Here is a 26,468-nt window from a genome sequence, read left to right as displayed (position 1 = left end):
TATTGGCAACTGTATAGAGTGGTTTTTTGCCTCAAGGGCAAAAAACTTTTGAAACTTTTACTTATAGTTTCATTTTCTTTGATGTATAAAGATGATTTCATAAGGATCCATTTACTTTACTCTTCAGTATAAAGACATTATTCTGTCAGTTTTTTTGCTGAACAGTGAATCTGTACACTTAGTTAAATCAGAGGAAACTAGCAATATAGAATAATTTTTATAATCATGGAAGTTTAGAGTAATCAGAGAAAAATCCTTTTGGACTTAGAGGTTAGACACAACAGTACTGAGAAAAGCCAGACAGTGTCCCTGGCAAGATGAAGATTATAAGCATGTGTACCTGGCTGCTGTGTAAAGCAGTGACCCACATACTTCCAGGTTGTGCATAGTGCAGGTGAGGATGTGTGGAGTTAGACAGTGTATAAGTTGTGTTACTCCAAGAGTAGACTGTATTATCTCTTGGCTGAAAACATTCATGGCTAGGCTTCGTGAATGCAGATTTGGGAAGGGCTCTACCCACATTTGCTACAAGTGCGCTGGTGGCTAAAGAGGCCAATGCAAGATAGACAAGATCGGTTGCAAAAGGCACAGTAGAAAGACTCCTTGGATGGTATTGGCAAGACACAATTCTTTCTGCGTTGTCTTTTCTCTTTGATGGTGATCCTGCGTGTGTTCTCAAAGGAAGCAGCAGCGTTATAGATGGTGTGTCTCCAGGCCTCCTGATTGGAGGCCAGAGTAGACCAGCGATGGAGATCAGTGTGGCCAAGGCTGAGATGTTGCTTCAGGGAGTCCTTGTATCTTCTCTTTGGGGCTCCTCTCTTGTGGCAACCAGTGGCAAGTTCACCATAGAGCACGATCTTGGGGAGGCGGTGGTCCTTCATCCTTGAGACGTGCCCTGCCCATCGCAGCTGTGTTCTCAGCAACATGGCCTCAATACTTGTAAATGCTGCCTGTTCTAGAACAGATGTATTGGTCACATAATCTGACCAGTGGATGTTTAGGATTGTACGGAAGCGTTCTAGGAGACGCAGGTGGTGGTGGTAAATGACCCATGATTCGGACCCATATAAGAGAGTAGACAGCACTTTGGCTCTGTAAACACTGATCTTTGTATTTCAGGTGTTTATTCTGCCAGACTCTTTTATGGAGTCTTCCAAAAGCTCTATGTGCCTTTGCTAACCTGTTGTCTATCTCTCCGTCTTGGCTGTAAACACAGAAGTTATCAAAACATGTAGGGTTGTGGGATCTGCATGATCATGAAGCTACAAAGAAAGGCTTGGGACATTTATATACTCCTGGCCTATGGCATCTCTATCTGATGAAGCTGAAGAGATACCCATAGGCATATGGTTGTTCTTTCTGTGTATCTTTGAGCACTGGACAGAGGTGCCAGATGAGGATGTAGGAAAAACCTTAATTGCTTGTCTGACTTGTTTGGCACAGCACAAGCAAACAAGAAGGAGGTCTGAGAAGATGTGAGCAGTCTTGCAATGGTACTCTGGAGAGAGATTTGGGAAATAAGGGAAAAATGAGTTCAAGTGAGACTGATATTGCTGTGGTCAGGTTTGTTAATCATTGTTGATACAGCAAGGGTAAAAGAGGTCCCAACAAAGAGTAGCGGTGGTAGAGAGCAGGATAAAATGAAAGAGTAATTGATGTTAAAGGATATTTGTAGGCATTTTGGACATAAAGTTAATCTTATTTAACTGAAAACTTTCACTTAACATTTTGATGAGGGAATGTACAATAGCCAGTTGCATAAAGAAATCGTTTACCAACCAAAATAAAGTTCCTAGAGCATTAAACACAAATGTCATGCTGTTTCACTGCTGAGGGAGATCTGAGCTGCTATCTGCAAGTATAGCCTCCTGAGCTGATCTGCTGCTGGCCTCTACCTAGTGGTTTACCAGGTTGCAGGGTAGGAGCATTTGGAAGACTGCACGAGAAAATTGGGGTGGGTCAAAATAGTGAAAACTAGATGGAGGAGAGCTGCCAGTTGCATCTCAGGAGCTTGCTCCCTGCTCTGCAGTGAAAAACTATAGGGTCCTCCTAATAAATAAAAGGTGTGGGGAGATGTTGATCTAACTTACTAATGAGAACTGAAAAGTGAAAAGGTGAAGGAGGTGAGTGTGAGTCATAAATGGGCCACCTTTTCATGCCTCAAATTAAACACACAGGTGGTGTGTATATTTCAGCAAGATGTTTCCAGCTATTTTGAAGGAGATTGTTTCATTCTGCATATTATTTGTGAGGTTTTTCGGAGTCTGCAAAAGAGAGGTTTTCTAACTTTGAGCACAGAAAGTGCCTAGAAGATGCCATGATGCCATCATGGCATCCCTCTGAGCATGATCCAGGAGAGAAGGGAGCTTTTGGTACCTTCAGTAGTTGAGCACAAACCCCACACAGTGGTCTTCTAGACAGCAGCAACCCAGCAGGCATTTGAAGGCGTGTAGGGCATTCAGTTTGTTTCACGAGATTGTAGGTGTTGGCAAATCTTATTCCATGGAAACTAAGATTCTCAGTCAGGGTCTACAGATGGTTAAAAATTGTCTGGTACTTGTGGAAGGTTGCCTGTAGTAGACCAGGAAATTTTTTCATTGAGCAGTGGCAGGCTGATAAGGGAGGGAGAACATATGTCTCTGGGTAGGAGCATTTGAGGGAACTTAGTACTGACATGGTAGTGTACAGAAACAGATCCATACCTGGTAGGCTAGTCATTGTTTTTTGCACTGGATTTTGATAGATTTTCCCCTGACACATTTTTGTACCACATAACTAACACTGCAAGAAATATGAGGCTTTAAAATAGTTTGTTTTATACTGCTGTCATTATCCCAGAAGAGAGCAAGCTGTAAATTCTAAATATAACTTGTAGTTGATACATGGGAATTTATAATCTAGAGTCTAAGCATCAAATGGGAGTAGGATTATCTCACCAGGAAGTAGGCTGTTGATGAATTGAGGATGGACACAATCTCTTAACTTTCTGGAGAGGGCAGAGGGGGGTGGCTGTTGGAGGTTCCCCCTATTGCCTTATCAAGGCTTGGATGGCTCCTCTGTGGTTTGCTCACCAACACGCTCCAAAAAGGAGATACAAAAAAGGAAGGAACTGGGAGAAGAAATACCCGTGAAACAAAGCATGATGGAATTTAGTACTGTTGAAGTAAGTAACAAGATTACCATTTTCTTTCAGCAGGTCATGATTTTGACCTCTGTTTGAATGTTCTTCAGGAAAGCTAGCTTCATTCGTGAAAGCTGCTGTCAGGGTGCATTTTAGTCCTGAAATGGTTAATAGCATGTGCTTTTCAATGGGGCAGCCGAAAGTGTCCTCTTAGTTTATCTGAAGCAGAAATGCTTTTCTAGGAACAAAGAGGACAGGACTAATGCAAAAAGGGCTGTCTATATCACTAACACAGAGCAAAGCTACAGCAGTAGATGTTGAGAGAAAACTGTTTAAGCTGCTGTCATGGGAGTATTCATATTCTTTCAATGATCCTTACAATTATATTGAAAGGGAGTGGAACAGCATGTCTATATGGAAGTGTACGTTTTAATTAGATTATTCTTTACTGAAAGGGTATGCATGCTGTGTCCATGCTCAGAAAGGACCAGGGTTGCCAGACAAAATAGTAATGGGGATATATTTCTGAATCCATGCCTCCAGCTTAAGGAGATTGTTGTTTTCACCTAAATATTGTCCAGCTTTCACTGCCTTTGAAAATCAGACCTAAAAGTCTAATTAACCTTTTGTTCTACACTGGTTTTGCAGTCAAAAGCCTACAAAGGCTTCATAAACTAAGTATTAGTGTGATTAATAACCAGATCCTGATTTCTTTCCTTTCAAGTGAGTGAACTAATATAATGAAACATTCTTCTCTCTAATGTGTAAGTAGGACAACAAAGACCCATCTGTGGGTATGTTAATTCGAACAATTTAGTGTAATTGCTATTAAGAAAGCTCTTTCCCCCCTCAGTAATTATCTTTTCAATTGGGTGATTTATTACATGTACACACATGGATGCCCTAAGGCTGTCATTAGAGCCAAAATACATCTTATCAGAGTTACAACTTCTTTGTCAGAATCCACATGCAGTGTTAATTTCTGGTTCCCTGCTTTGAATTATACTACTGTTTCCTTACTCTCTAATGGTTTTCTTGGAAAACTGAAACAGAATGAAAAAAACAGCTGGTGAAAAGGTTGGATTCGTTTTTCAGGAAACTAGCATATTGCCAGTAGAGCACTTTAGAAATCTTATCTTGAAGAACTGGAAAAATACCTGGACACTTGTTGTTTTACATTGAAGTAAAAAGTGCATGGAAGTCCATGGAAAGTCCCTATATTCTTACAATAAAATGTATATGAGCTTGTAGAAACTAGTACTTGTCTGTTGATGGATCAAATTCTATAGTCATGTGCTCTGGGGACTTAAAGCTCTTTTCCCTTGGCTTCATCATGATTTAAGATAAATTTTGAGGGTATATTCTGCTCTCCTACATTTGTCCTTAAAATACAGTAATAAATTTCTTTTCTCTGCACATTGTATATTTATTTTACTACTTTAAAGTAATAAAAGAGCTTAGCTTTATAAGAAATGCTTTTTATGTTACTTAGCTACTAAGTCAACAACCGTCTTTCAAAGAAGTTCTTTTATGATGATCGTACTGAGAAATAAATGTATCTCCAGAAACTGGGCTGGGTTGCTGTTTGGACATTGATTATGTGTTTGAGAAGTGTGGATCTGCAAACTTGTGTTCCAGTAAATTCCACACAAAAGCACAAAATGAGTTGGACTGATTTCTCCTGCTGCTTTTACGTTAGCTCACAGAAATCAATGGGTCATTTCTTAGAATAAGCAGCTGTTTTTTCTGTAATTTTAGAAAATATTGCAATAGATTAATTAACAATGAAACCTTGTTTTTTGTTTCTTTTGCCCCTTGTTCTGACTAATCATGTTATTATTGAAACAATCAACTATAATGGAGGCAGAAAAATCTGGATATTATATGTTTCTTAGAACAGAGGATATTAATAGTGGTTAACAATGTACCTATAGTGGAACCAGTTGGAACAGTGTTTTCTGTGGTGTTAGTAGGTAATTGATTGTAATTGATTTTCATAAAGAGAATAAAAGCTGATATCCATATATTGAGTCAATTTGGAGATCATTCAGTCAGATGGCACTCCCGGTATGTAAGTACCAGAATGAGTAAAATTTTCATGAATAATGTAAATTATATATTCCAGTCTAAATTTGCAACCTAATTTATTGTGCGTATTAAAGCACTTACTGCATGAAAACATCTATCCAGGCATATATTTACTAAATAACATTTAATGACTGACTACTAGGCCAATTTTAATTAAGAAGTTGCCCAGTACTGTGGCAAATTAGTATATAATTGATCTAGAAGACTTGCTTTGCTTAAATGCAGCAAAGTGTCTTAAGTGTGCGTGGGTCTTATTGAAAAGCAACTTGCTCACTTTACATCATAAGGAGACTACTATTTTCTGTTCAGTTTTATTGCTTAGTAATTTAACCGAAGTCGATTGGTTTTTGATAAACGTAGAGACTGAATTTCAGAGCTAAATGCAGAAGTCCCCTTCAGAAATTTACCTTTCCACAGTGCTCAGGGCTGGAATCACTGTCTCAAACTGTTGAGATTGCTTGTGTCCTCTGGCACCAGGCACTTGAGACAGAGAGCATGAGATAGGCTGCAGTACTTTGTAGCCACAAGTTTATTCTAAATATTTCAGTGAAGCTACCAAGGCTGTGGTGGTTTGACTAGAAGTTCCTGCTTCTACAACTTCCCATTCTTGGTCCAAAATTCATAAGAACCTTCTGGATATCATGACTGTCCAAGCTAGAAGCTGTTGCATATTTACTTTTTATACCTTGTCATATGTTTTCTTAAAAATTGTGAAATTAAACATTGTTTTCTTCTTTTAGGGCATGTAATTTGACTTTGAAAATCTGAAATGTTCATTGTCTTTTGAGTCGAATTTATTCATGTAATCAAAAATCACCTCAAATTTGTAACACAGAAAACTCAATGATACAAGTGAGATCTATTCTTTCAAAAGAGATATTTTTTTAATTAATACTAAATCACTTCTTAGCATTCTTCAGCCTTATTTATGAAAATTTTAAATGCATTTTAGTTACTTCAACATAAAATAGTTATAAAACTCAAACCCTGGTCCAATTTTGATAGTGGAATTTACCATTTCAAAGTTACCAGTGCTCCAGAAAACAAAATTCACCACATTATTTACGTGAATGGTAGCAATGGTTTCTTTCAAAAAAACGAATTACAGACTGTTTTTGTTTGCATTTGCATTGTTCAAAATTCTTGCTGTGACCCCTGACTTTTCTGAATTTGTAGACTGTTTTTCTTGAGTAAAAATGTTTTCTTTAAAATGAATAGATAGATTTAAATAATGTAAAGTCAGAAGATTTCAGCTTTGACCAAAACACATTAATAAACTTGTATGTTCAGTTTTAGAATTTTAAGATAATACTTAATGCTCCAAGCTGTGATGATTTTGATGAGCATAAATTCAATGTACTATGCCTGGAAATGAAAGAATTAATTTAATTTTATAGAAATGTTTCAAATTCTTGTATGTCTGTGACCAAATATGGGCATTGCTCACTCTTCAAAAAGGGACTTGCTCCATGTGTCCAAATGACCTACAAGGCTGAAGGCAGAGAAGACAGCTTTACACCACCTTAATTTTTCTGCATTAGTCCAGCTGGGCCTGGGTGGTCTGAAGAGCTGTTATAATGGTTAACACAGCCAAAACATAGTGAACTTCTCTTCCTAAATAGTCTTACAGCTGGAAGCTGCCAAAAGGAAACACTACAGAGCTGATACGCCAACCATCAGCTTTTGTAGGGTGCTCTGTAGCAAAAAATTCTTTGCTGATCAACAAGTCCTTCTGCAACACATTGCTTGGCTGTAGTTGGCATCAAGCTCTTCACATTGTCTTGGCCTCTCAATGTGTAGAAGAGCATTAGGCTGTGAAGCTTACTTGTTTAAATGAACATCTTACATTGCTCTCATCTTCCTCCTTCACTTCCGTTTGGTTTTGGAGGAGGGTTTGTTGTTTTTTGTTTTGTTTTTTTTTTAAAGTCCATGGAGATTACTGTGTTCAAAGTCACGCTCTCCACATGAGCAGACAAGCATTCAGTTAGGAAATAGTTGGTTTAGCTTGCTTTTTTCCCCAGGAAATTCAGTGGCAGTGAGTCATTAACACATTTCATTTTCTGAGAGCAGGCTGACCTGACACCCAGAAGACCTATAAAAATGTGTGGGAAGGTATCAAACACTAACGGTTCTTGTTAAGAGAGACTGCTTTAAGTTCTTCTTAGTGGGAAAGATTGTGGGATAGATTAGCAGCAGTTTGGTTACAGCATCTGGGTTATTTGAAGCTGGGAGCACTGTGGTGGCTCTGGAGGGCAGTGTGGTGGCTGACCTCACCATATATCAAGCTGTGTGCTTAGAAAAAAATATAGGAGGAGACACAGCAGACTCATCTGTACAGTGCTGCAGCATCACTGTCAAGACCTTGGTTATGGCAAAGATTCTGTGAATTTGGATGAACTCATGAGAGCAGAGTCAACCAACAGGGTTGCTGGGATGGCATGTGGCTTCCCCTGCCATTACCACAGACTGAAAGTATGAGTCAAACTTTCATGGAGATGGACTACCAAACTGAGGAGCACAGCATGCCATGGAACAGTTCCATGTGTTTGGCATGTATAATATGGAAGAGTAACAGCAAAGGGTCAGGCTGGCAGTCAGTGCAGAATGACAATACTTCTTTCATGCCAGTGGGTTTATACTCATTTATTACCATTGAGAAAGGTCAAGTCATTCCCATTATCAAACATCAACTATTACAAAATCAATGCTTTATTTATTAGTTCTTTATAAAGAACTAGCATGAGAATTTATTGCGTAGCCATGCAAGGTGCTGTGTGGAATATCTCCTTGCTTAAACTCTTTTTTTCTGTCTCACTAACGCAGAGGCTTTTTACCGAGGGAACTTCATTATTCTGCTTTTTTCAAAAACTGAAAGTCAATATTGAATTGATCTTTGGAAGGCTTTATTTATGTGTGTATGGTTTTATAGTACTGCTACCTAGCCCCATAGTATTTCCTCTGTGTATATGAAGGTGTTTAATCAAATCACTTCTCAAGAGTGTCATCAGTTCATACTTCGGCACAACAAAAGATTATTCAGGTGTTTTTCTCTAGTTAGTACAATGGAACAAATGAATTTTCGTTCCTATACTTATATTTTATGTCCATATACAAGAAATAGTGGGCTGAAAAGAAAAAAATCTGTTAATCTTGAATCAGATTTCTTTTCCAGCTGCCTGAACAAGTTGATTCCAGTGCAATTTGCATAGCTGGGCAGGTTGGCAAGTGGTAGCAAACATTTTGGATAAGTGGCCTTTTACCACAGTCTGAAATGAAGTGAAGTAGATAGTAAATCTGGAAGGGATTTTTTTTTTCCACCCAAGTTGTTAAATAACCACTATTCTTACATATACATGTTTCTTTTGAAAATGTGAAGGGTTGGGGTTTTTTTATGGCTTGTTTCTGAGGAATCCCTAGATAGGCTTGTGTAATTCAGCATAGAGCGTCAGCTCAGTAATTCTATGAGCTCATTGAGAAGATATGACTTGGAAAAGAGGCGTTAAAATACACTATAATTAAGTTATGCTGAGGCATCAGAACATGCACAATGAAGTTAACTTTAAAAAGTGCACAAATTTAGAAAGAGGAATATCTGTATTGGGGACTCTAAAGGGAAAGTTCACTGGTATTTAGCTATTTACACATGAGCTGGAACTTAAATGTAGTGGCGCCCACATTAAATAGCAATAACAGAGCACATGTGGATTGGGTGTTGTGTTTTGAAATACTAGACATACAAGCTCAGTTTGTCTGCAAAGAGATTGAATACAGAGGCTATAATGACAGCATCTGTGAATATTTCCTGCAAAATAATTGAATCATTTGGAAAGAAAGATGCCTGTGTATTCATGAATTATAGGAAGATCCCATTTACCCGCAAATCAACCACTTCAATAAATAATGCCACGAAACCTTCACTATTAGTAGGCAAAACTCTAGAAGAAGATTCTTCCAGTCTCACCAAGTGTCTCCTATGTTCCCATGCCAGTTTTCCTCAGCAATGACATGAAATACAGTTCAGATCTGTAAAAACATGCATAATTTCTGTTTAGATTATATTCAAATTAAATTTACCGAGAAGTTCACAATTACAGTTTAAGCTATGTTAAAAAAAATCATTATAAAATCCAAATACCACAGTTTATCTAGTAGGTATTCAAGATCATTTAGCTAGTTGAAGTCTTTAATCTGTAACTAGAATTTTGTACCTCCTAACATTTCACTGTAAATATATTTATATATATATGGATTTCAGTTCAGTAGCTAAGTTATTCAAAGTTGAACAACTGCTTGAGAATTACAACAACAGACACCATTTTTGTACAACGTACAGACATAGTTCTACAAATATAATATATATCTGTGTCTTTGCAGGATTTTGCTTTCTGTTTTTAGCATGCCTATATACTTTTAGTATTCAAATAATGAAGTTTATCCACATATAGATTTTTAACATTCCTTAAAATTAAGGTGGATTCAAACAATGAGTAAAATTATCATCTAATAAATGCATCATTAATAATTTTAAACATTAAAAATATAAATGCACTTATGCTATTCTATATAATTACTTACCTTGCTTAAATACACATAGAATGGTAGAATTAGTCTCCTCGATAAAATGGGAAAGTGCCAGATTTTTCATGATCACATATATTCAAAGAGCAATGTATTTTAATGGTTAATAAATGAGATTTAGTCTTTCCTTGAAAATTAGAGCTATAAAATCCAAGTCAAATTTACATTATTTAAAATAAGTTGTCTTCTATGCTGATTTAAAACTTAAATCCTGTTTTCACTCTACAAAGAATTTCTGCTAATTCTATATGGATATATATTCCAGAAAAAGTGACCAAAAAAGTGATATGTTACATGTGTCACCTGGGAGATATCTTCCATTTTTTCCCATTAGTATAGGTTAATTTTCCTATAAATAAAAATGTACACTTTGAATTTGGAAAGGGAAAAAGTTGTTTAAAAATGTCTGGTTATTACAGTGTAGGAAGCAAAGCAATTATTTTCATTATATGTACCAATTTCTCCCACGTTTTTTCTCTTCCTCCAAAATCTTTCTGTGCTTTTTGCCTATGTGTATATAGTTTTGTATTTGTGTAATTTTGTTGAGGATTTTTATTTTTAAATGAACCCAGATATCAAGATTTCCTGTATTCAAAGTAAAGGGAACAAGGATACAGTCTCTTCCTCTAACTTATTTCTGACAACAGAGACAGCGCTCATCAAAGCAAGTAGAATTGTTTCATGGTTTAGCACTTGAGGACCAAATCATCTATGGGTGAAAAATTCAGTAGGAGGTTCTTGAGTGTTCCAGTATTTGCTTTGTATTAGCTTCTAGGTATTTCACAGTCTTCTCTTTCGTCAGGTCTTTGTTGTGCCTGATTTTTGAAAGTAGAGGGTTAGTAATACTTCCTTTCCTCCTGACAACTTTACAGTAGCATCAGTATGTTTCCATTTAGGGATATTTCAATAATATCTGTAGTTTGCTAACTATTAATATTTAAGTTCATTCCTTGTTATACTCACAAATTATAATGGTATTGGAAAAATTATGATCTTCCTTTTGGGATCAACTGGAACTTTGTAGATGCCTTCAATCATAGGCATAGGAAGAATCTAGTCTGACTAAGAAATGGAAGAAACTTCAAGAAAAAATTTCAAGTGCATCAGAAAAAGTCTAGCTTAATAAATATTCTCTATTAGTGCAGTCCTTAAATAAGATACTCCTGTGCTTATATGGGTTATAATCCTGCTCAAAGGTTGGATGAGACAAAAGGTAGACTGCTGTAGGAGAATATTTCAGATGTTTTTTGTGCTCTTTTCTTATACCATTCTCCTTTTTTAATAGTCCACTCCCTCTGAGGTTAGAAAGTCATGTAGTCTGGGAATTTCACTTGAAAATTCCTTTGAGGCAAAGCTGATCCTTTGTAATTCATGTGGTTTCCATCACATTTCGTCCGAAGTTGTAGTATATAAATTATCACTCTCTGTCACACATAGCTAAGTGCATAGAAGAGAAGTTTATCCAGGTGGTGTCAAGATACTATATTAGGTATAGCACTGGAAGAGCTGAGGGATAAGCTGAACACTAAGTATTTGGAAAAAAATGCAGCTGGTATAGTAACTGCTAGCATCTGCTGTACTGTGCACTCCTGTGTAGTGGGACAAGTAGCCAAACTTGTGGAGAAAAATTAAGAAAAAACGTTCTTTCTATAGGTTTCCAAAAGCAAACTCCAGCACATCTGTCATATTTTGTATATTCCACTTCTTACCCTCATTGATTGTGTTGAATTAGGCAACAGTATACAACAAGGTGAAATAAAATGGTGATGGTTTTATAAGAGCCAAGAGGAAAGATAATAAATATTGTATATTTTAGATAAAATGATCACTAATACTTGATTTTCAAGGAGCTAGCAGGAATATCTGACTTCCACTTGCGGTTTGCCCAGAAAGGTAGGCATTTTTTCCTAGCCTTAAGGATAGGGAGGGAAGTCTTATGTAAAAATAATACACATAAACATTTTTAAGTAGGTCTATTTCAATGTACTCTCTCAATTTTTCTGCAAGAGGAGGCATGGAAATTTATGATAGAGGTAATTATGGATTAGATGGGCTTTTATTTTTATTATTATTTTAATGTTTTGTTTATCAGTCCGAGCTATGTTGTTGCTCTCCCCTGATATAAAATCCTGGCTGACTTAGTTAGAGATGGTATCCAGATGATTGTCAGGCAGGTCCTGTTCTAAGAGTAAGTGAATTACAGATGCAACCCCAAATATGATACAGGCTTGAGGTCCAATGCTTGTGTCATGGGAGAATGATTCAGTGAGACCCTGAAAGGGACACTTGTGTGGGTGGCCTCATAACAACAAACTTTATCAAAGTAGTTGTCAGTTGTTACAAAGTTGTGTTCCCACAGATACATGTTTTTTCATGTCATGTGTTCTGTGCTTCCTGAAGCATATTCTTGTTATCAAGACAGTAAGCTCTTTAGACTAGAGATGATATTTTTGCATTGTGCTTCTTGCAGCACAATGAACCTTTGAGCAGTGTTGAATACAAATACTAATAAAAACTGTAGTAAAATGTGTTAAGCAATGTTCCACCCTGCATAAAATATATACTACATCGCTTTAAATTTGTCTCTGTGAACATTCTTGTGAGCTGTGTTTGGCTGCACAAGCAATCATCTAGTCAGGAAAAGAGGGGTTGATAAGCCAGCCAAAGTGTATTTGTTCTTTTTAATTCAAAGTGTTCAAGAATGATGTATAAATGTAATTTTGTTTCCGTTATGTTCTCAGCAGTGTTTTAAAAGGTTATAAATCAAATGTCAGTATGGGAAAAAGTGTTGATTAGAGTGTTAACTTGTAACAGTCCTCCTACACATTTTTTTAAAAAAGGTAACTAAAGAGAAGTATTAATACGTGTTTCAGCATCTGATTATTTTCAATTTTCCCACAGATATCAATGAGTGTCAGCTACAGGGAGTATGCCCTAATGGTGAGTGCTTGAATACCATGGGCAGTTATAGATGTACCTGCAAAATGGGATTTGTGCCAGATCCTACCCTCTCAAGATGCATACGTAAGTAATGGTGCTAAGCTAACAGATACTTAGTTGCATTTTAGGTGAAGATTTATTTGACCAGGCCTGACTATTTTAATGTCACCTTTTATTTGCTGTCCCCATCTCATCTTCTCAGTTTATTCACTTTACATAGTCAGTCTCAGTGCTCATGCCTCTTTTCTGTCTCTTGTCCTGGAAACGTTGGTTTCCACTAGTGGCTGCCCAAGACCTTTGCTATGTTTTCCTGGCTTGTCACAAAAAACCTTCAAGGCCACATCCAGCCTCCTCATACATTCAGTCTTTCTCAGTAGTTTGGAGTTCTCCTTCCCACATATTTTTTTCTCCCATCTCTGCTACTTCCCCAGCCGAAATCATCTTTGTGTCCTGCTCTCCCCTCTTCCACCTCTACAGCTTTGATCTGAGTAGTTTCCATTACTAAACATTTAGCCCAGGTTGATATTTGGCACATTTTCCTTCTCATTAAAAAGGATTAAAAATTAAGAAAGAATTAGGAAAAAGAAAAAGTTATGAACAGCATGAATGCAAATATTTGCCCATACTAGTCAGCTTTTACTTTGAGATCAACTACCTCTGTGAGAAGAAAAGATGATGTAGTGAAAAACTAAATTTTTCACTTTACATTTTCTGCAAAGAATCTGTAAAGTGAAAAATCGCTAATCTCCTAAGCTCCTTCTCTGAGTTGTCTTCATATTTATAAAATATGGTCTTGAGATACAGGTGAATTCTTTCTTTTCTTTTTCCCCAGCATAATTATCCAATGCTACTAGTTAATGACACTCAATTACTGAGAATGTTTCTTAGCAGTTTGGAGAACTTCATATCACTTTTCAGTTGAACACCAGAAAAAAAGGAGTTGGTTGTTAGTTTTTGATTTTGCTTTTATGTGTCATGTTGAAAATCAGGTAGTCTTTGTATTTTTAAGTGAACAAATTACCCAAAACTGTTAACCATATGTTAATTTGGTTGCATAAATTAGAAAGCTGGATGGGTCTTAGCTTTCTCATACTAGTCATAACTTATGGCCTTTGGCTCTTCCACATTAAAACTAAGTGTAACAAAATGTAAATATGTAATTGTCTCTTTTTAAAAAAAAGTGTCATGTATGATACTTAATGCTTTTGCAGTCTCACTGACATGGCCTACTTCTGGATGAATGTTCTAGTGAGTTTGTAGCTTGACACAACTGTGTAACACCAGTGATTGATCTACAGCAACTGGACTTGTGGACAAGTGAGATAGCTGATTCTAACTCTATTGTGGCAGCATGGCAACTTTGGAATTATTTTTTTTTCTTTAAAATACTTATCCTTGGTCTAGGATGAGTTTGAATTCAGGAGTGTTTGATGCAAAATAAGATTTTTTTTTTTATTGTGTTGTGATTCTTGTTTGAGATAGGTGTTTGAAGTAAACCTTCTGCAGACAGTAATATTAATCCATTTAACTGGTGTTGGAAATCTCATGGTGTTTCTCTATTTTTCTTTTTGCCTGAATAGTAGCATCCTCTCTTTCACTTTCGTTGCAGCTGATAATCCTGTAGTTGCTGAAGAGAAAGGACCCTGCTACCGGTTTGTCAGTGCAGGAAAGCAATGCATGCATCCTCTTTCTGTTCAGCTCAGCAAGCAGCTTTGCTGTTGCAGTGTTGGCAAAGCCTGGGGCCCACACTGTGAGAAGTGTCCACTTCCAGGAACAGGTAAGAACATCCTATTAAAAATACAAACTCTTCCCCCCACCCTACGTTTGTTATGCATGCTTTAAAAAACCACCCACACTATATATTATAGATATAGGGAAATTAACCCAAAATCTAGTTAATACTCCTCAGTTAGTAAAGGCTCTGGTGAAAGGACGGCAGCTTTTGAGAGTTAGGTTACAGAACAACGTGGGGTTTAGTTTATATTACATTTAGTAGGATATACATGGTAGTATCTTTTCTTTCTCACCTTCTTCCATGTCTTTACCATCCATTTTGAGAATTGTGCTAAGGATGGTGTTGCCTTCTTAACAATAAAAACTTGTAGTTAAACATTTCATATCAACTTTCACTTAAACAATTCCTTACTTGTTACATAAAGCTCATTTGTATTATCACTTCCCTTGGAGTTCTGCTGTTTTTAAAGTATATAAGGATTCTGAAAATACCAGCTTGCTTGGTCACGACCCTCATTTAGGCTGCTTATAGATTAAGATACCACATATCGTAGATACTGATTGCTGCTTTTAAGTACTTTCTATTCCCCAATTTTGCTTAAAACTTAAATGTCCATGGATTCTTTGGTATATATTAATTTAATTTTATCTTTTTGTCCAAATGTATGATCAAATTAATCTTCTTTAAAAACATAATTGCTTGGTGCAATGTCCAGCGTCTTCAGTATTTTTAGCATAGGTGTTTGTAATGGCAATCCACTGTGCTTACTTGAATTTTCTGCTGCAGATGTCACTGCCATGATACAGGTCATGTATTTCTTTGAAGTATTTTAGAGTGATTTACATTGTCAAAAACAGCTAGCTGCTTTGGGAAATCCACAACTAGCATTAGAGACGTGATGAGAGCAGCAGATTCCCTACTTTTTTTTAAGTTGGACTTACAGAAATGAAAGTGACCAACATTTTAGAGCATTTCAATTGATTTTTAAAGCCACTGTTTCCTGCATGACCATTGGGTCACTAGATCACTGAGCAGGATTTTAAAACTCCAGTCACTTTCAGATAAATAATATTTCTATAGATTTTAATGGAGAAAAAAATATATTCTCATTAGATGACTCACAATTTAAATGCAGGTGCTTTACATATATGAGAATATTGCATGAGGCTTCCTGCCCAATTATGTATGTTATGGAGCAGAGAATATATCCTTTTGTTGACTGCTCTCTAGTCACCAGAAATACACTGAATATCATATGGAATTGGTTATGTCAGTGATTTTTTTTTTTCCTTAATGAAAAGACTTTGGAGAGAAAATCTGTCAGTAGAAAATTCTGATGAGCTTTTCCCATTTAATGATTACTTTCATGATTTAAAAACATGTTCCTTTCTGTAACAGGTTAAATTCATAATGTTTCAGAGTTTTCTATGAAAGTGTGAAAGTGGGATACTCCAGAATGGGGTAATGTATTTACTGTAGCATCCCATGTTAATTTAAAACTCATGATCTCACTCCCTGATAGCTTCTAAAATATTCGTATAGAGTAAATCATCTTCTAAAGAAACAAACACTGGGGCCAGATGTGTATGGCCAGGTTTTGAGAGCACCTGTCAGAGCTGTGGTAGAATAAGGTTCACTTTTCTATTTTGCATTTGAAAGAATATGATCTGAGGCAAGTTTACCTAAAACCTGAGTATGCATCTGAAGGGACAGACATCAAATTTTTTCTGTCTTCCTCCTTTGACCAGAATTCCCACCCTCATTTGGGCATTTTTGTGGAAGGTTTTGATATTAGCATATCCCAACAAAAAGTATTTCATCATTCTGGATCCACTGAATTTCATCAGTTCGTTGAACCTTCATGTTTTCTATTACTAAGACACTATGAGAACCCATTATACAATTACTGTATACTGCAATTTCATGTATAATTTAATGAATTCATCTGTGGAGTACCTATAGGTAGTACTTTGTGGTTTTATTTTAGATGCTACTTAATTTTAAAATCCTGATATGTTCAAAGCAGAATTTGTGAACTTAGCAATGCCCCACTCCACACATCTCTTACGAAGCTGTAAGAAATCACACCGGGCACATGGAAGTCTAAATGTTCAGTATTTCATCCCATAAAATGTGGCTTAACCTAGACTAATAAGGACAATGAAGCACTGCCCCCTCAAGACTCCTTAAGGTCTCCCTGTCCCTGAGAGGAGCAAAGCTATCTTTGGCGGGGAGGAAGACTGACCTGTATTTCTTTTTCATTTTGATCTTCAAGTAGGATTGCAAACCCTGATATTTATGTAGAGCAGCTGCAGAGATCAGAGCAGGTGCTGCTGCCTGACTTTCATTACTTTTCTCTGTAGCAGCTTTATAAATGAGATTATTTTCCCTCTCTTTCATTGGTGATTTGGCTTTTTTGTGATCCCCAACTTGTTTTTATCCAGCCTTTTTCAATTCAGTGGAATTTGGATCAGGGCTGGTATGAGACCTCTCATGTAGTCAGATGGGATCCTGTGAATCAATGTTTTTACTGGTTGATAGTCTTCTGCTCCTCTAGTACAAGGGTGATGAGCTTTTTTCCTTTGGTTTCTGCAAAAAAGAGAATTATAGCAATAATGATCTTCATTCCTTATGCAATAAAGATGATAATGACAATTTGCATATTTAAATTAATACTCAGAAAGAATATATTGTTTGAAGGGGATTAATACCAAAAAAATATGATATAATGATAGATTAAGCATAACTGAAGAAAGATGGTAAACTGGAGTGGAAACCTCCCAGAAAAAACAGCCAGAACATTCTTTTGGGAGAATGCTCAGTCATATTAGCATGCAATGCATAGCTTGTCTATAAGTAGTTTTTTGTAAAAATGTATATACAATATGAGTTGAAATTTATTAGTGGTAGTCATTATATTTTCCACTATGTCAACATATTGCACTTTTAGACTCCTAAAAGGAATATTTTCCCATCCCAAATCTAGCTGCTTTTAAGGAAATCTGCCCTGGTGGAATGGGTTATACGGTTTCTGGCCCTCACAGAAACAAGCTATATCATCACCCAGCAGTTAGAGTACAGCCACCTGTCATTGGCAAGACCCCGATTACTCAACCTGTTGCTAAAGGTACTTCTCCTCCACCTCTCCCAGCAAAGGAAGAGCCAGTGGAGGCACTGACCTTCTCACAGAAAAGTGAGACTGAGATGGCTGTGCAAGAAGGTGAGAGTGGGAAAATTTAGTCTTTCTATGTTTCTGTGCATGTGTCTTCAATGGTATGTTTCTTTGAGTAGTAGCTGCATACAGTGCAGGACAGAGAGGCGTCACTTCCCACAGCAGAGCGTTCCATGTCGTGGAGTGTATCGCATTACATGATTTACTTCTGAAATTTTAGGTCCTACAAGATGCTGAGAACACCACGAAGAGAGAGACTGCTTTAATCTCATTAATTTTTATGATAAAAAACAGTACATATATGTTGTAAGACTTTTAAAAAATATTTATAAATAAAATTATATATTGATAAATTAAAAAAGGCAAATTGCAAGGGAAAATAAGAACTTACATGAAATTCCTACTGCTCCTTCCCAGAAAAAAAAGTCACTTTAGTGAAGGAAAAAAACTACAAACCATTCTTGCTTGCTTAAAGAAAAGGCAAAATTTAAAACTTGATTTTTTTTTACGATAAATTCTTGCAAATTTGTTAATGATAAGTTATATATCATTATTATATTAATTTACCTTGAAAATATTTCCAGATGTTGATATTCCTTTGAAGGAATTGAAAAAGTTGAATCAGTGAGTTAATAACCTGTGAGTTTGTCAGATTGTTTCTAAGGAAACAGGTAAACAATTGAGAAACCTACAAGGCAGCTGAATACTGAGTAAATAAGTATTGGATAGTGTGTAGAATCTTATTCTAGTTCAGGTTAATTTGTACACTTGTTTCAGGAACATTACTTCAAGTTTGCACTGTTTTGGAATGAGGTTAGAGCCTGAAATTTTTTTGCGATGGCAACAACCACCTTCAAATGTGATAAAATACATAAGTAAATGTTTTTGTGAAAACTGATTAATTTTCCTTTTTCTTTCTGGTTTTAGTGGCAACTGCAGCTCCTGATCAGGTAAAACATGATGTGATTTATCTAGGAATTAAAATGCAGACCATGTGTACAAGATATGATACGGATAACTCTGAAAGGATTTAGGATTTGTGATGAACAAACAACTCACTGTGGACTTACTGTGCAAACCCTGAGGCAAAAAGAGCTCATGTTATTATTATATACAACAACAGGCAGGTAGCGAAGTACAGGAAAGAGATTACTTTAACCTATCTTAAAGGCATTTGGTGGAGGGTCTAGTATATATTGTTCTATCCCATTCTGGAGACTGTATTTTAACGAGGATAATGAAAAATGCAGACAATATGAAGAAAAGACACAGATACCGACAGTTAGAGAAAATGAATCAGAGAGAAATAGTATGAAGCTTTGAGAAGCATTTGTGAGAACTGCTTATGAGACTTGTATTAGTGCCTAAGCTGTTTTTTTTAGGGTTCCTGTGTATTCAGTGGAGAAGAGCGAGTGTATATGTGTTAAGTCCTCCATTCTGGAGGTTTCAGGTTCTCTATGCTGAAGATAATGGGATTTGTTGTGAATAGCTGCAGCTGTACTTCATTTATTTTCCTAAAGGTTTAAAAGCATCTAAGATTTCCATGAAAATAAGATGATTGGTGCAACAGATAAGAGAGAACCTTTCACAGTGGTCAGAGACTTAGATGTGATTGTATACTTTTCTGTGGTGCTGAACTGCAATTAAATGCTACTCTAAATGAATAAAGACCAGAGAATGGGAGAATTATGGAGGGACAAAGCCAAAGAAACTCCGTGAAATGGCTGCTTCAAATAAAATCAGTGTTAAATTGTATGCTGTTGTATAAACAGAGTATTCCACGTTCTTTCAGGTTTAAATTGATGGTGATTAATGATCTGCTATCAAAAGCCACTCATGAGAATGTTAGCAGTTTCTCAAGCTAGGAGTTTGTGGATTGTTATGATAGATGAATTAAGGGAACGTTTTCAGAATGTTATTTTTTTAATCTTTCTTCCAGGAATTAGCTTCCCTTGATCAAGAAAAGCAGCCTTATCTAGAGCCTGGGCAACCTCAGCTTTCTCCTGGAATTTCAACAATTAACCTGCATCCACAGTTTCCAGGTAATTTATTTTGACTTTTCTTTCAGTATGAGAGAGTGCTTACAATTCTTCAAAGAATGGTGAAGTAGCAATTGTAATAGCGGTTAATGAAAAATTGATTGAAGCTTCAGAAGCAATTTCTCCATTATAAAAAAAAAAAAATCATGGAAGAAGTAGTGAGAGGAATGGAATAGAGGTTGGCATTGGCTAGGTGACTTGTTAGGTGGCAAAGATATATTTTAAGCAAAAGTAGTATCTTGGATTATGTACATGAGAATTTCAGTGTCCCCCCTTTCAAGGGGAAACTGTAGTTAGGTGCCTCCTCATAGATTTATGCTTAACTTTTGCTGCAAAAGTTTTATGACTGTGTTTGCTTTCTTTAGCACCTCGGGGTTTCTTTTCACAAGCAGTAGAATGATGAGAAACCAAATTATATTGTTTTTTTCTACTCCAGATCAAAGCAGAATAAACAAATCAAAATCGCCATAATGTCTGGCTCATTCAGTGTCATGTGTGAATTCTTTAAGGGGTGGGGGTTTTCAAATGCTTTAAGGTGGTTTTCTTGGAGGTGACTGATTTCCATTCCATGTCACACAGTAGTGATTGAGAAAACATCCCCTCCTTTGCCTGTTGAAGTTGCTCCTGAAGTCTCTACTTCAAGTGCAAGTCAAGTTATCGCACCTACTCAAGTTACAGGTATTGTACTTCCTTTTTAGAACTAAAATAAATTAAGAAATGAATGAGCTCCTGACACTTCTGTTCTGTGGTATTGCTGAATTACCGTAGTGAAGAGAACATGTCTGTAGAACACGAATACTCTTGAGAGAAAGTACGGAACAGCACAGCAATGAGGGTACTGTCAATAGAGCCAGGACTGGGCCCTCCCAGGATGTACCTGCCATTTTTGTGCCCACATAGAAGGTAAAATTAATAATTCCACCTCAGATTACATGATCTGCAAGGGAAGTCCAGAAGTAAATACATACTTCTTGGATACAAGTCAGGTCATTAGATATTCTGCACATATGTTCATGAAGTATACATGATCATATTCATAAAAGGATGTAGACCTCATGGGATGTAGATCAGCATGTTCTGCAGAAAGCAGATGAGGAGTTCCTGTAAGATGTATTTTTAAATGTTCTTCTGGTGTTTGTGCTTCTCCTTTTTCTGATGTGTTAGTTGCCTTGTGTACACCTATTTGTCAAGAAGTGAAAATAACAGAAATGCAAGTCATTTGTCTAAATTACGGCTGTGTCCAAAAGACATGAATATTGTGCACTTACTGAACTATGTCGAGAGTTTAACGTGAGACTTCTTTTTGTTTGCTTAGAAATCAACGAATGTACAGTTAATCCTGATATCTGTGGAGCAGGACACTGTGTTAATTTGCCTGTGGGATACACTTGCATCTGCTACGAGGGGTACAAACTTAATGATCAGCAGACAAAGTGCTCTGGTATGAAATGATGCTTTCAAAAATCTGAAATAACCATGCTGTGAAATGCTTGAAATGTAGAATCTGATCAGGGCAAATATCTACAGAGCAGTCAGGAATTCCTTCCTCTACTGAATGCTTCCAAAGTTCGAACTAGTTTTTTATGTCAAATAAAATTTACCAGGTACTCTCTAATATAGCCTTCCAGCTGCTCAGAAATGAACATGAATTTAATTAAATTAAATGAAAACCTTTCCCATTGTGACATGAGAGAAAAACTGATTAGGCAAACCATCTCCTCTCAGCTTTATATCAGGTATCTAAAATGTCAGACTGCTAGGAAGAAATACACTTCTCTTTGGAGAAAAAATTAGCTGGTGCCTATTTCTCAGAACGATCTACCCAGCTATCAGCTCTGCAGCGGGATTAAATCCAGGCATTTTGTTAGGTCATTCCTTTCAGCCTGCTGCTGAAAAGAGAAAGTATATCATAAACATTGAAGAAGCACAATAGGAGATCTGCAAAGTGGAGTCTTCATCCTCTTCTAAGCTAGTAAATTGTGGAACAGAGGCTCTACATGAGCCATTTCAGATTTGGAAGCAGCTGTATCGGTATTTTTTCTTTATTTAGAGTATACTAGTTCCTCTGTAACTTGGATCAGAAAAAGTGTATTATATCATGTTGCCAGATGATATACTATCAACTTTTCATGCCACCAAAGCTCAGTAACTTCACGCTGTAACACATGCAGTCAGGTGCAAATACAGTATTAAAAGGTAATTTACACAACACAGCCAAATAACAATTTACAATCGCTTTATTTCGTCCAAATTGTTTTAATGTTCCATGCTTGTGGCTTGGAAGATTAAACTGAAACTGTGTTGCACACAGTGTAGTGATTTGAACAGTAATCATGTCACGTTCTTCAGGCCAATGCAATATTCTTATAGTCAAGCCAATAAGAGCATTCTTCTCCAACCGAAACTATTTGATGCATCTTTTTTTGCATCTCTGAGGAAAACATAGACTTTTTCAAGTAGTTAAAATAATTACAAGGTCGGTCTTTTCAAATGCATGGCATAGAATGCAGAAAAAGAATCACAACTAAGTATATTATTCTACAGTCTTATGTTTACATTTCTTTTGTAGATATTAATGAGTGCAATCAGGCACCCCATCTCTGTTCCCTTGGACGCTGTGAAAATACAGAAGGAAGTTTCCTATGTATTTGCCAAGCTGGATTTATGGCCAGTGAAGATGGAACCGACTGTGTTGGTAATTACTGGTCTTCTTTATAGAAAATAAAAATACAAAAATTAATCAAAAAGCTTATCTAAACCCCACTAAAGTCCCCCTTTCAGTTTTTTTTACCTCAGTGCCACTGGTACTGGACTGATGGCTGCAAGTGTTTTTAACAGTCTGTCACCAAGAGAGGCAGCTCCAATCACTTAAGTAGCTCCTATTACTTTTCAAAATGTTTAGTTGTTGAAAAACAAGAATTTATTTAGTATCATCCTGGTTTAGGAAAATTACCATTTAATAAAATATTTTCTGTTGTGGAAAATCTCCTTCAATAACTAGCAGCTGCAGCAAACCATATTTTTAAATATAGCTGCAAACAGCCATGGACTTCAGAAAGCAACACGAACAGCCTGAATTGGCTGTGGTCATCCTCAGGTTAGCGCTGTCTGGGGCACAATATACACACAGCAACACACATCGTGTTTGCAACCACAGGGCTGCTCATAGTCCTTATTCCTATAGCCTGGTTGTTTCTAGAACTCATTCTCTTTGTGTTTACAAGGTGTGAGGTAAAGACTGAACTGCTCTGTAAGAACAACTGTGGGGTTGTGGCTTGCAAAGAGCTTCAAAAAGCCAAACTTACTTAAATGTTTAATTAAAGCAGAGTTTAGAAGAGACACAAGCATTCAGTAATTTCCTGGTGAAGCAGTTTCTGTTCTCTCTGTCATCTGCAGATTTTGATGAATGTTCAAGACCTCATACTTGTGGAGAAGGCTTTTGTATAAACACCCTTGGCTCATATAGATGTGAATATTGTGATAGTGGATACCAAATGAACAGGAGAGGGGAATGTGAAGGTAGGTTTGAACTCTTCACCAGGAGTAATGGTGAAGTAAAATTACCATTTATTGAGAGCACAAAAACAATGCCAAATGTTACTACTGTTTGGAATGATTAACACTCCCTGCTGTTCAGTGGAGGCTTAACACAGAGGGACAATTCTCAGGGGGTACAATCTTAAACAAGAAGCCTTTGTGGGTACTCTTCAGTCTTTGTTGTTATTTGATGTCTGGAACTGCAATTCAATTCTTGTTATTTAGATTTAAGATGATGCAAAGGAGTTCCCCCACTACAGACAGAACCATCTTGGGACAGCTATGTTAATGGCTCTCACCATGGAATTACTTAACTTCATTGTTAGTTCTTCCCTGCGTACTTTACCAAGTTTCTGTTAAAAAAATAGTTACAACTTTTCCTATTTATAACAGGTAACAAATGATAAGTTGAATTTTTAATACCTGTATCTAGCAGCTATTTCATGTTGTAAGAGATCCTAGAACATCTGACTTAAACCTTCACATTATTTTTTAGTGTGATATTTTTGCCTTTTTTCCTGTTTTTTTTCATTTTCAACTTGAATTGTGAACTTAATGCCACAAGCAGTCATTTCATTTTAAACATAGTTTTGTTCATGCTTTAGTCTCAGTTACACAGGACAGAATAAAATTGCTGACGTGTCAGGTTGCCTAGCAAATAAGTGACTTAGAGCTACCATGGATATATTTGCTGCTCTGAGCATTGCTGGAAGATTCCTCTTTCTATTTTTTATTTATTTAAATGTTTCTCATGCTCCACTCTTACAACTAGTCTTTGCAAATCTTCTCTGTGAGTAGGGAATCTGTGATTAAAATAGGCTAGAAATCAGAATATTACAGTATGTCAAATTCGTTATTAGCTTGTATTTTAAGTAGTGTGGTGGTAGTCTCTATAATTTAACTTAACTGTATGTAATTTCTGAAACCAAATTCTCTGTTGAAAGTTGTTTAAGGTTCCTTAAGGGAAAAACCCTCCTACACTAGATCCATCAAACCAAGGAAATGACACATTTGGGGAACTGTTACACCATGTCACTACACCTTCACAGTATAGTCACCCTACTGACAGACTTCAGATTCCACAAATAACTCCTTTCCACCTTCTCCACACTTCAAAAACAAAGGCAAGAATCCTCCAAACTGCAGACAACACACATAGTTCACTAACACTTCCTCACCCCATCTTCATTCTACCCTCAAGTTGTACTCACACAGTCCAGACAGTTCTGAGAACAGGTTACAGCAGAAGTGGATGGTTTTGTTAATTAATTAAAAAAAAATCTCACAGCACTTTCAGTGAGAAACTTTTGCAGGTCTGCAGTGTAGTGGCTGAAGAGGCCTGTTGCTGTTTTTATGAGAAAGTATTTTCAGCTGGACAGTCATGATTCTATGAAAAATTGTGATTTGCGCACATCCAATGAGTTGTTCAGAGCTGGGTTGTTAAATTCTCTGGGGTCTGTAGCCTTGTCTAGTTAAATTACAAATATTGGAGGCTACTTGACTTCTGTGAGCTAGTTCTCAAAACTAGGAGTGAATTACCCTCTATGATACGTGCTGGAGTAGCAGTCCTTAATTGCAGAAGACAAACCTGTTAGGCCTGGGGCAGGAAAGAAATGGGACCTTAGGAAGCTGGGTTTAGAGGTGACTTTAACAATTTAATTAGTTCTGTGCACTGCATGAAGCAAGTGTTTGGTGGGAAAGGTTATAATTATTGTGTAATTAAAGATCATATTATAAAATGTATTGTGTAATTAAAGATCATATTATAAAATGATACTCATGCATGGGAGCAGACTGCAATGAGACTGCCCACACAGTGTTAATTCCACCGTCTTCTGGTTGTTGGTCACTTGACAGCAAGTTGTTTTCAAATGTCATTTTTTGTATGCAGTCTCCTTTCGATTGCATATGTATTATTGTATGTATTATGGGTTTCTTTGGTGCAGGATAGGAAATTCTTGCTCAGAACCTAGATAATGAGTTCCATGACTTTTTCAGGACCTATCTCTTGTTGTGGGTAAACTAGGACCTTGCCTGATACAAGTCTCTCTGTTACCCTAAACACAGCCAGCTGCAGTGATGTGGCTTGTGCCTTCTGTCAGACACAATTAACTTCTTCCTCCCTGTAAATGCGTTTAATTATCATTCACACAGTTAAATTCTTAGTCCACATAATACTTACGTGCTGCATAACTCTGGAACAATGGAGAATACAAAATTCCACTTGGCTTTTAGAAGCCAAAGTTACAATTTTTATTGTTGTTGCAATGAACTTTCGAAGTCTGACTATAGGAAGAACCTCAGGGCACTTTAGTATGTTAAAGGAGTGACATAAGCAAAGTTATTCTTACCTAAGCCAGAAATCTGACATGTTGTATGTTCTGGAAGGCCTACCGAAGATTTGTAGCATAAGAGAAAATTCAGTTTCAGTTGCACATATTTCTCAGAGATGCCCCTTCGCTGGTACAAATCTGTGTGAACTTGTACTTTCCTGTGTCTCTAATAGATGAAGTAAGCAACTCTTTACAATGCATTAATATAACAGGAGCAGAGTAAGAATAACCAATAACAGAATAACAGTAGTTTAGTGTTCTGTTACAGCTTTGACCGGTATTTCCTTTTATCTTCTCTTTTGAAGACATTGATGAATGCCTGACTCCAGCTACTTGTCCAGATACACAGTGCCTTAACGCTCCTGGCTCTTACCAGTGCATTCCTTGCAGAGTGGGATTCAGGGGCTGGAATGGACAGTGCCATGGTATGTTTAGTACTCTTTGTCTCTCCAGTCACCTGTCATGTGTTCTGAGGTGCTGTATTTCGTATTCCATCAGTGCTACAACCTGATGGCAGCATTGTGCCCTGGGTCCCCATTTAATTCAATAATAATTGAAAACATGAGATTTTTGAAATTACTTTATCTTCTCAGACACAGTATGCATGAGGAAATTGTGTTTTACTGTAGATAAATGAACACTGAATCTAGAATACAAACAATATAATTGTAACTACAAAACAAAATTCTTGAAATAGCAAATATGGAACCAAAAGGGGATTACTATCAGTGAAATACTGGTAGGCTGTTGTTTGGTATTAGCAAACGGAAAAGCATGTGAATGCTAACACATCGGTGTGACTAGCAGATTTTTCAATAGGATATGGGACTTTGCTCACAAAGCATATTAATGAAACTTCCTAGTTATCTATATGTCCAGCAAAATATTAGCATATCTTAAAGCACCTTGTCTCACTTCAGATTAG

The 26,468-nt window shown here is 36.7% G+C and overlaps 1 protein-coding gene across 9 annotated transcripts in view; it reads left to right on the top strand.

Annotated features, from left to right (window-relative positions):
- Nucleotides 1-26,468, top strand: part of LTBP1 (latent transforming growth factor beta binding protein 1) — a 198,862-nt gene that overhangs the window by 116,439 nt on the left and 55,955 nt on the right. For 5 of the 9 annotated variants that reach the window (XM_032683256.1, XM_032683253.1, XM_032683254.1 and 2 more), the window contains 10 exons: nt 12,689-12,811; nt 14,337-14,504; nt 17,449-17,682; nt 18,562-18,584; nt 19,574-19,676; nt 20,253-20,351; nt 20,989-21,114; nt 22,243-22,368; nt 23,070-23,192; nt 25,849-25,968. In XM_032683256.1, the coding sequence (XP_032539147.1) occupies nt 12,689-12,811; nt 14,337-14,504; nt 17,449-17,682; nt 18,562-18,584; nt 19,574-19,676; nt 20,253-20,351; nt 20,989-21,114; nt 22,243-22,368; nt 23,070-23,192; nt 25,849-25,968 (1,245 nt within the window). The remainder of the gene's footprint in view (nt 1-12,688; nt 12,812-14,336; nt 14,505-17,448; nt 17,683-18,561; nt 18,585-19,573; nt 19,677-20,252; nt 20,352-20,988; nt 21,115-22,242; nt 22,369-23,069; nt 23,193-25,848; nt 25,969-26,468) is intronic. The other 4 variants (XM_032683255.1, XM_032683259.1, XM_032683252.1 and 1 more) reach the window with 3 other exon arrangements.

The sequence above is a fragment of the Chiroxiphia lanceolata genome, chromosome 3, assembly GCF_009829145.1.
Source record: "Chiroxiphia lanceolata isolate bChiLan1 chromosome 3, bChiLan1.pri, whole genome shotgun sequence".
In the NCBI taxonomy this organism is placed as follows: domain Eukaryota; kingdom Metazoa; phylum Chordata; class Aves; order Passeriformes; family Pipridae; genus Chiroxiphia; species Chiroxiphia lanceolata.
The sequence above is the reverse complement of the archived record's forward strand: the minus strand, read 5'-3'. Positions and strand labels throughout refer to the sequence as shown.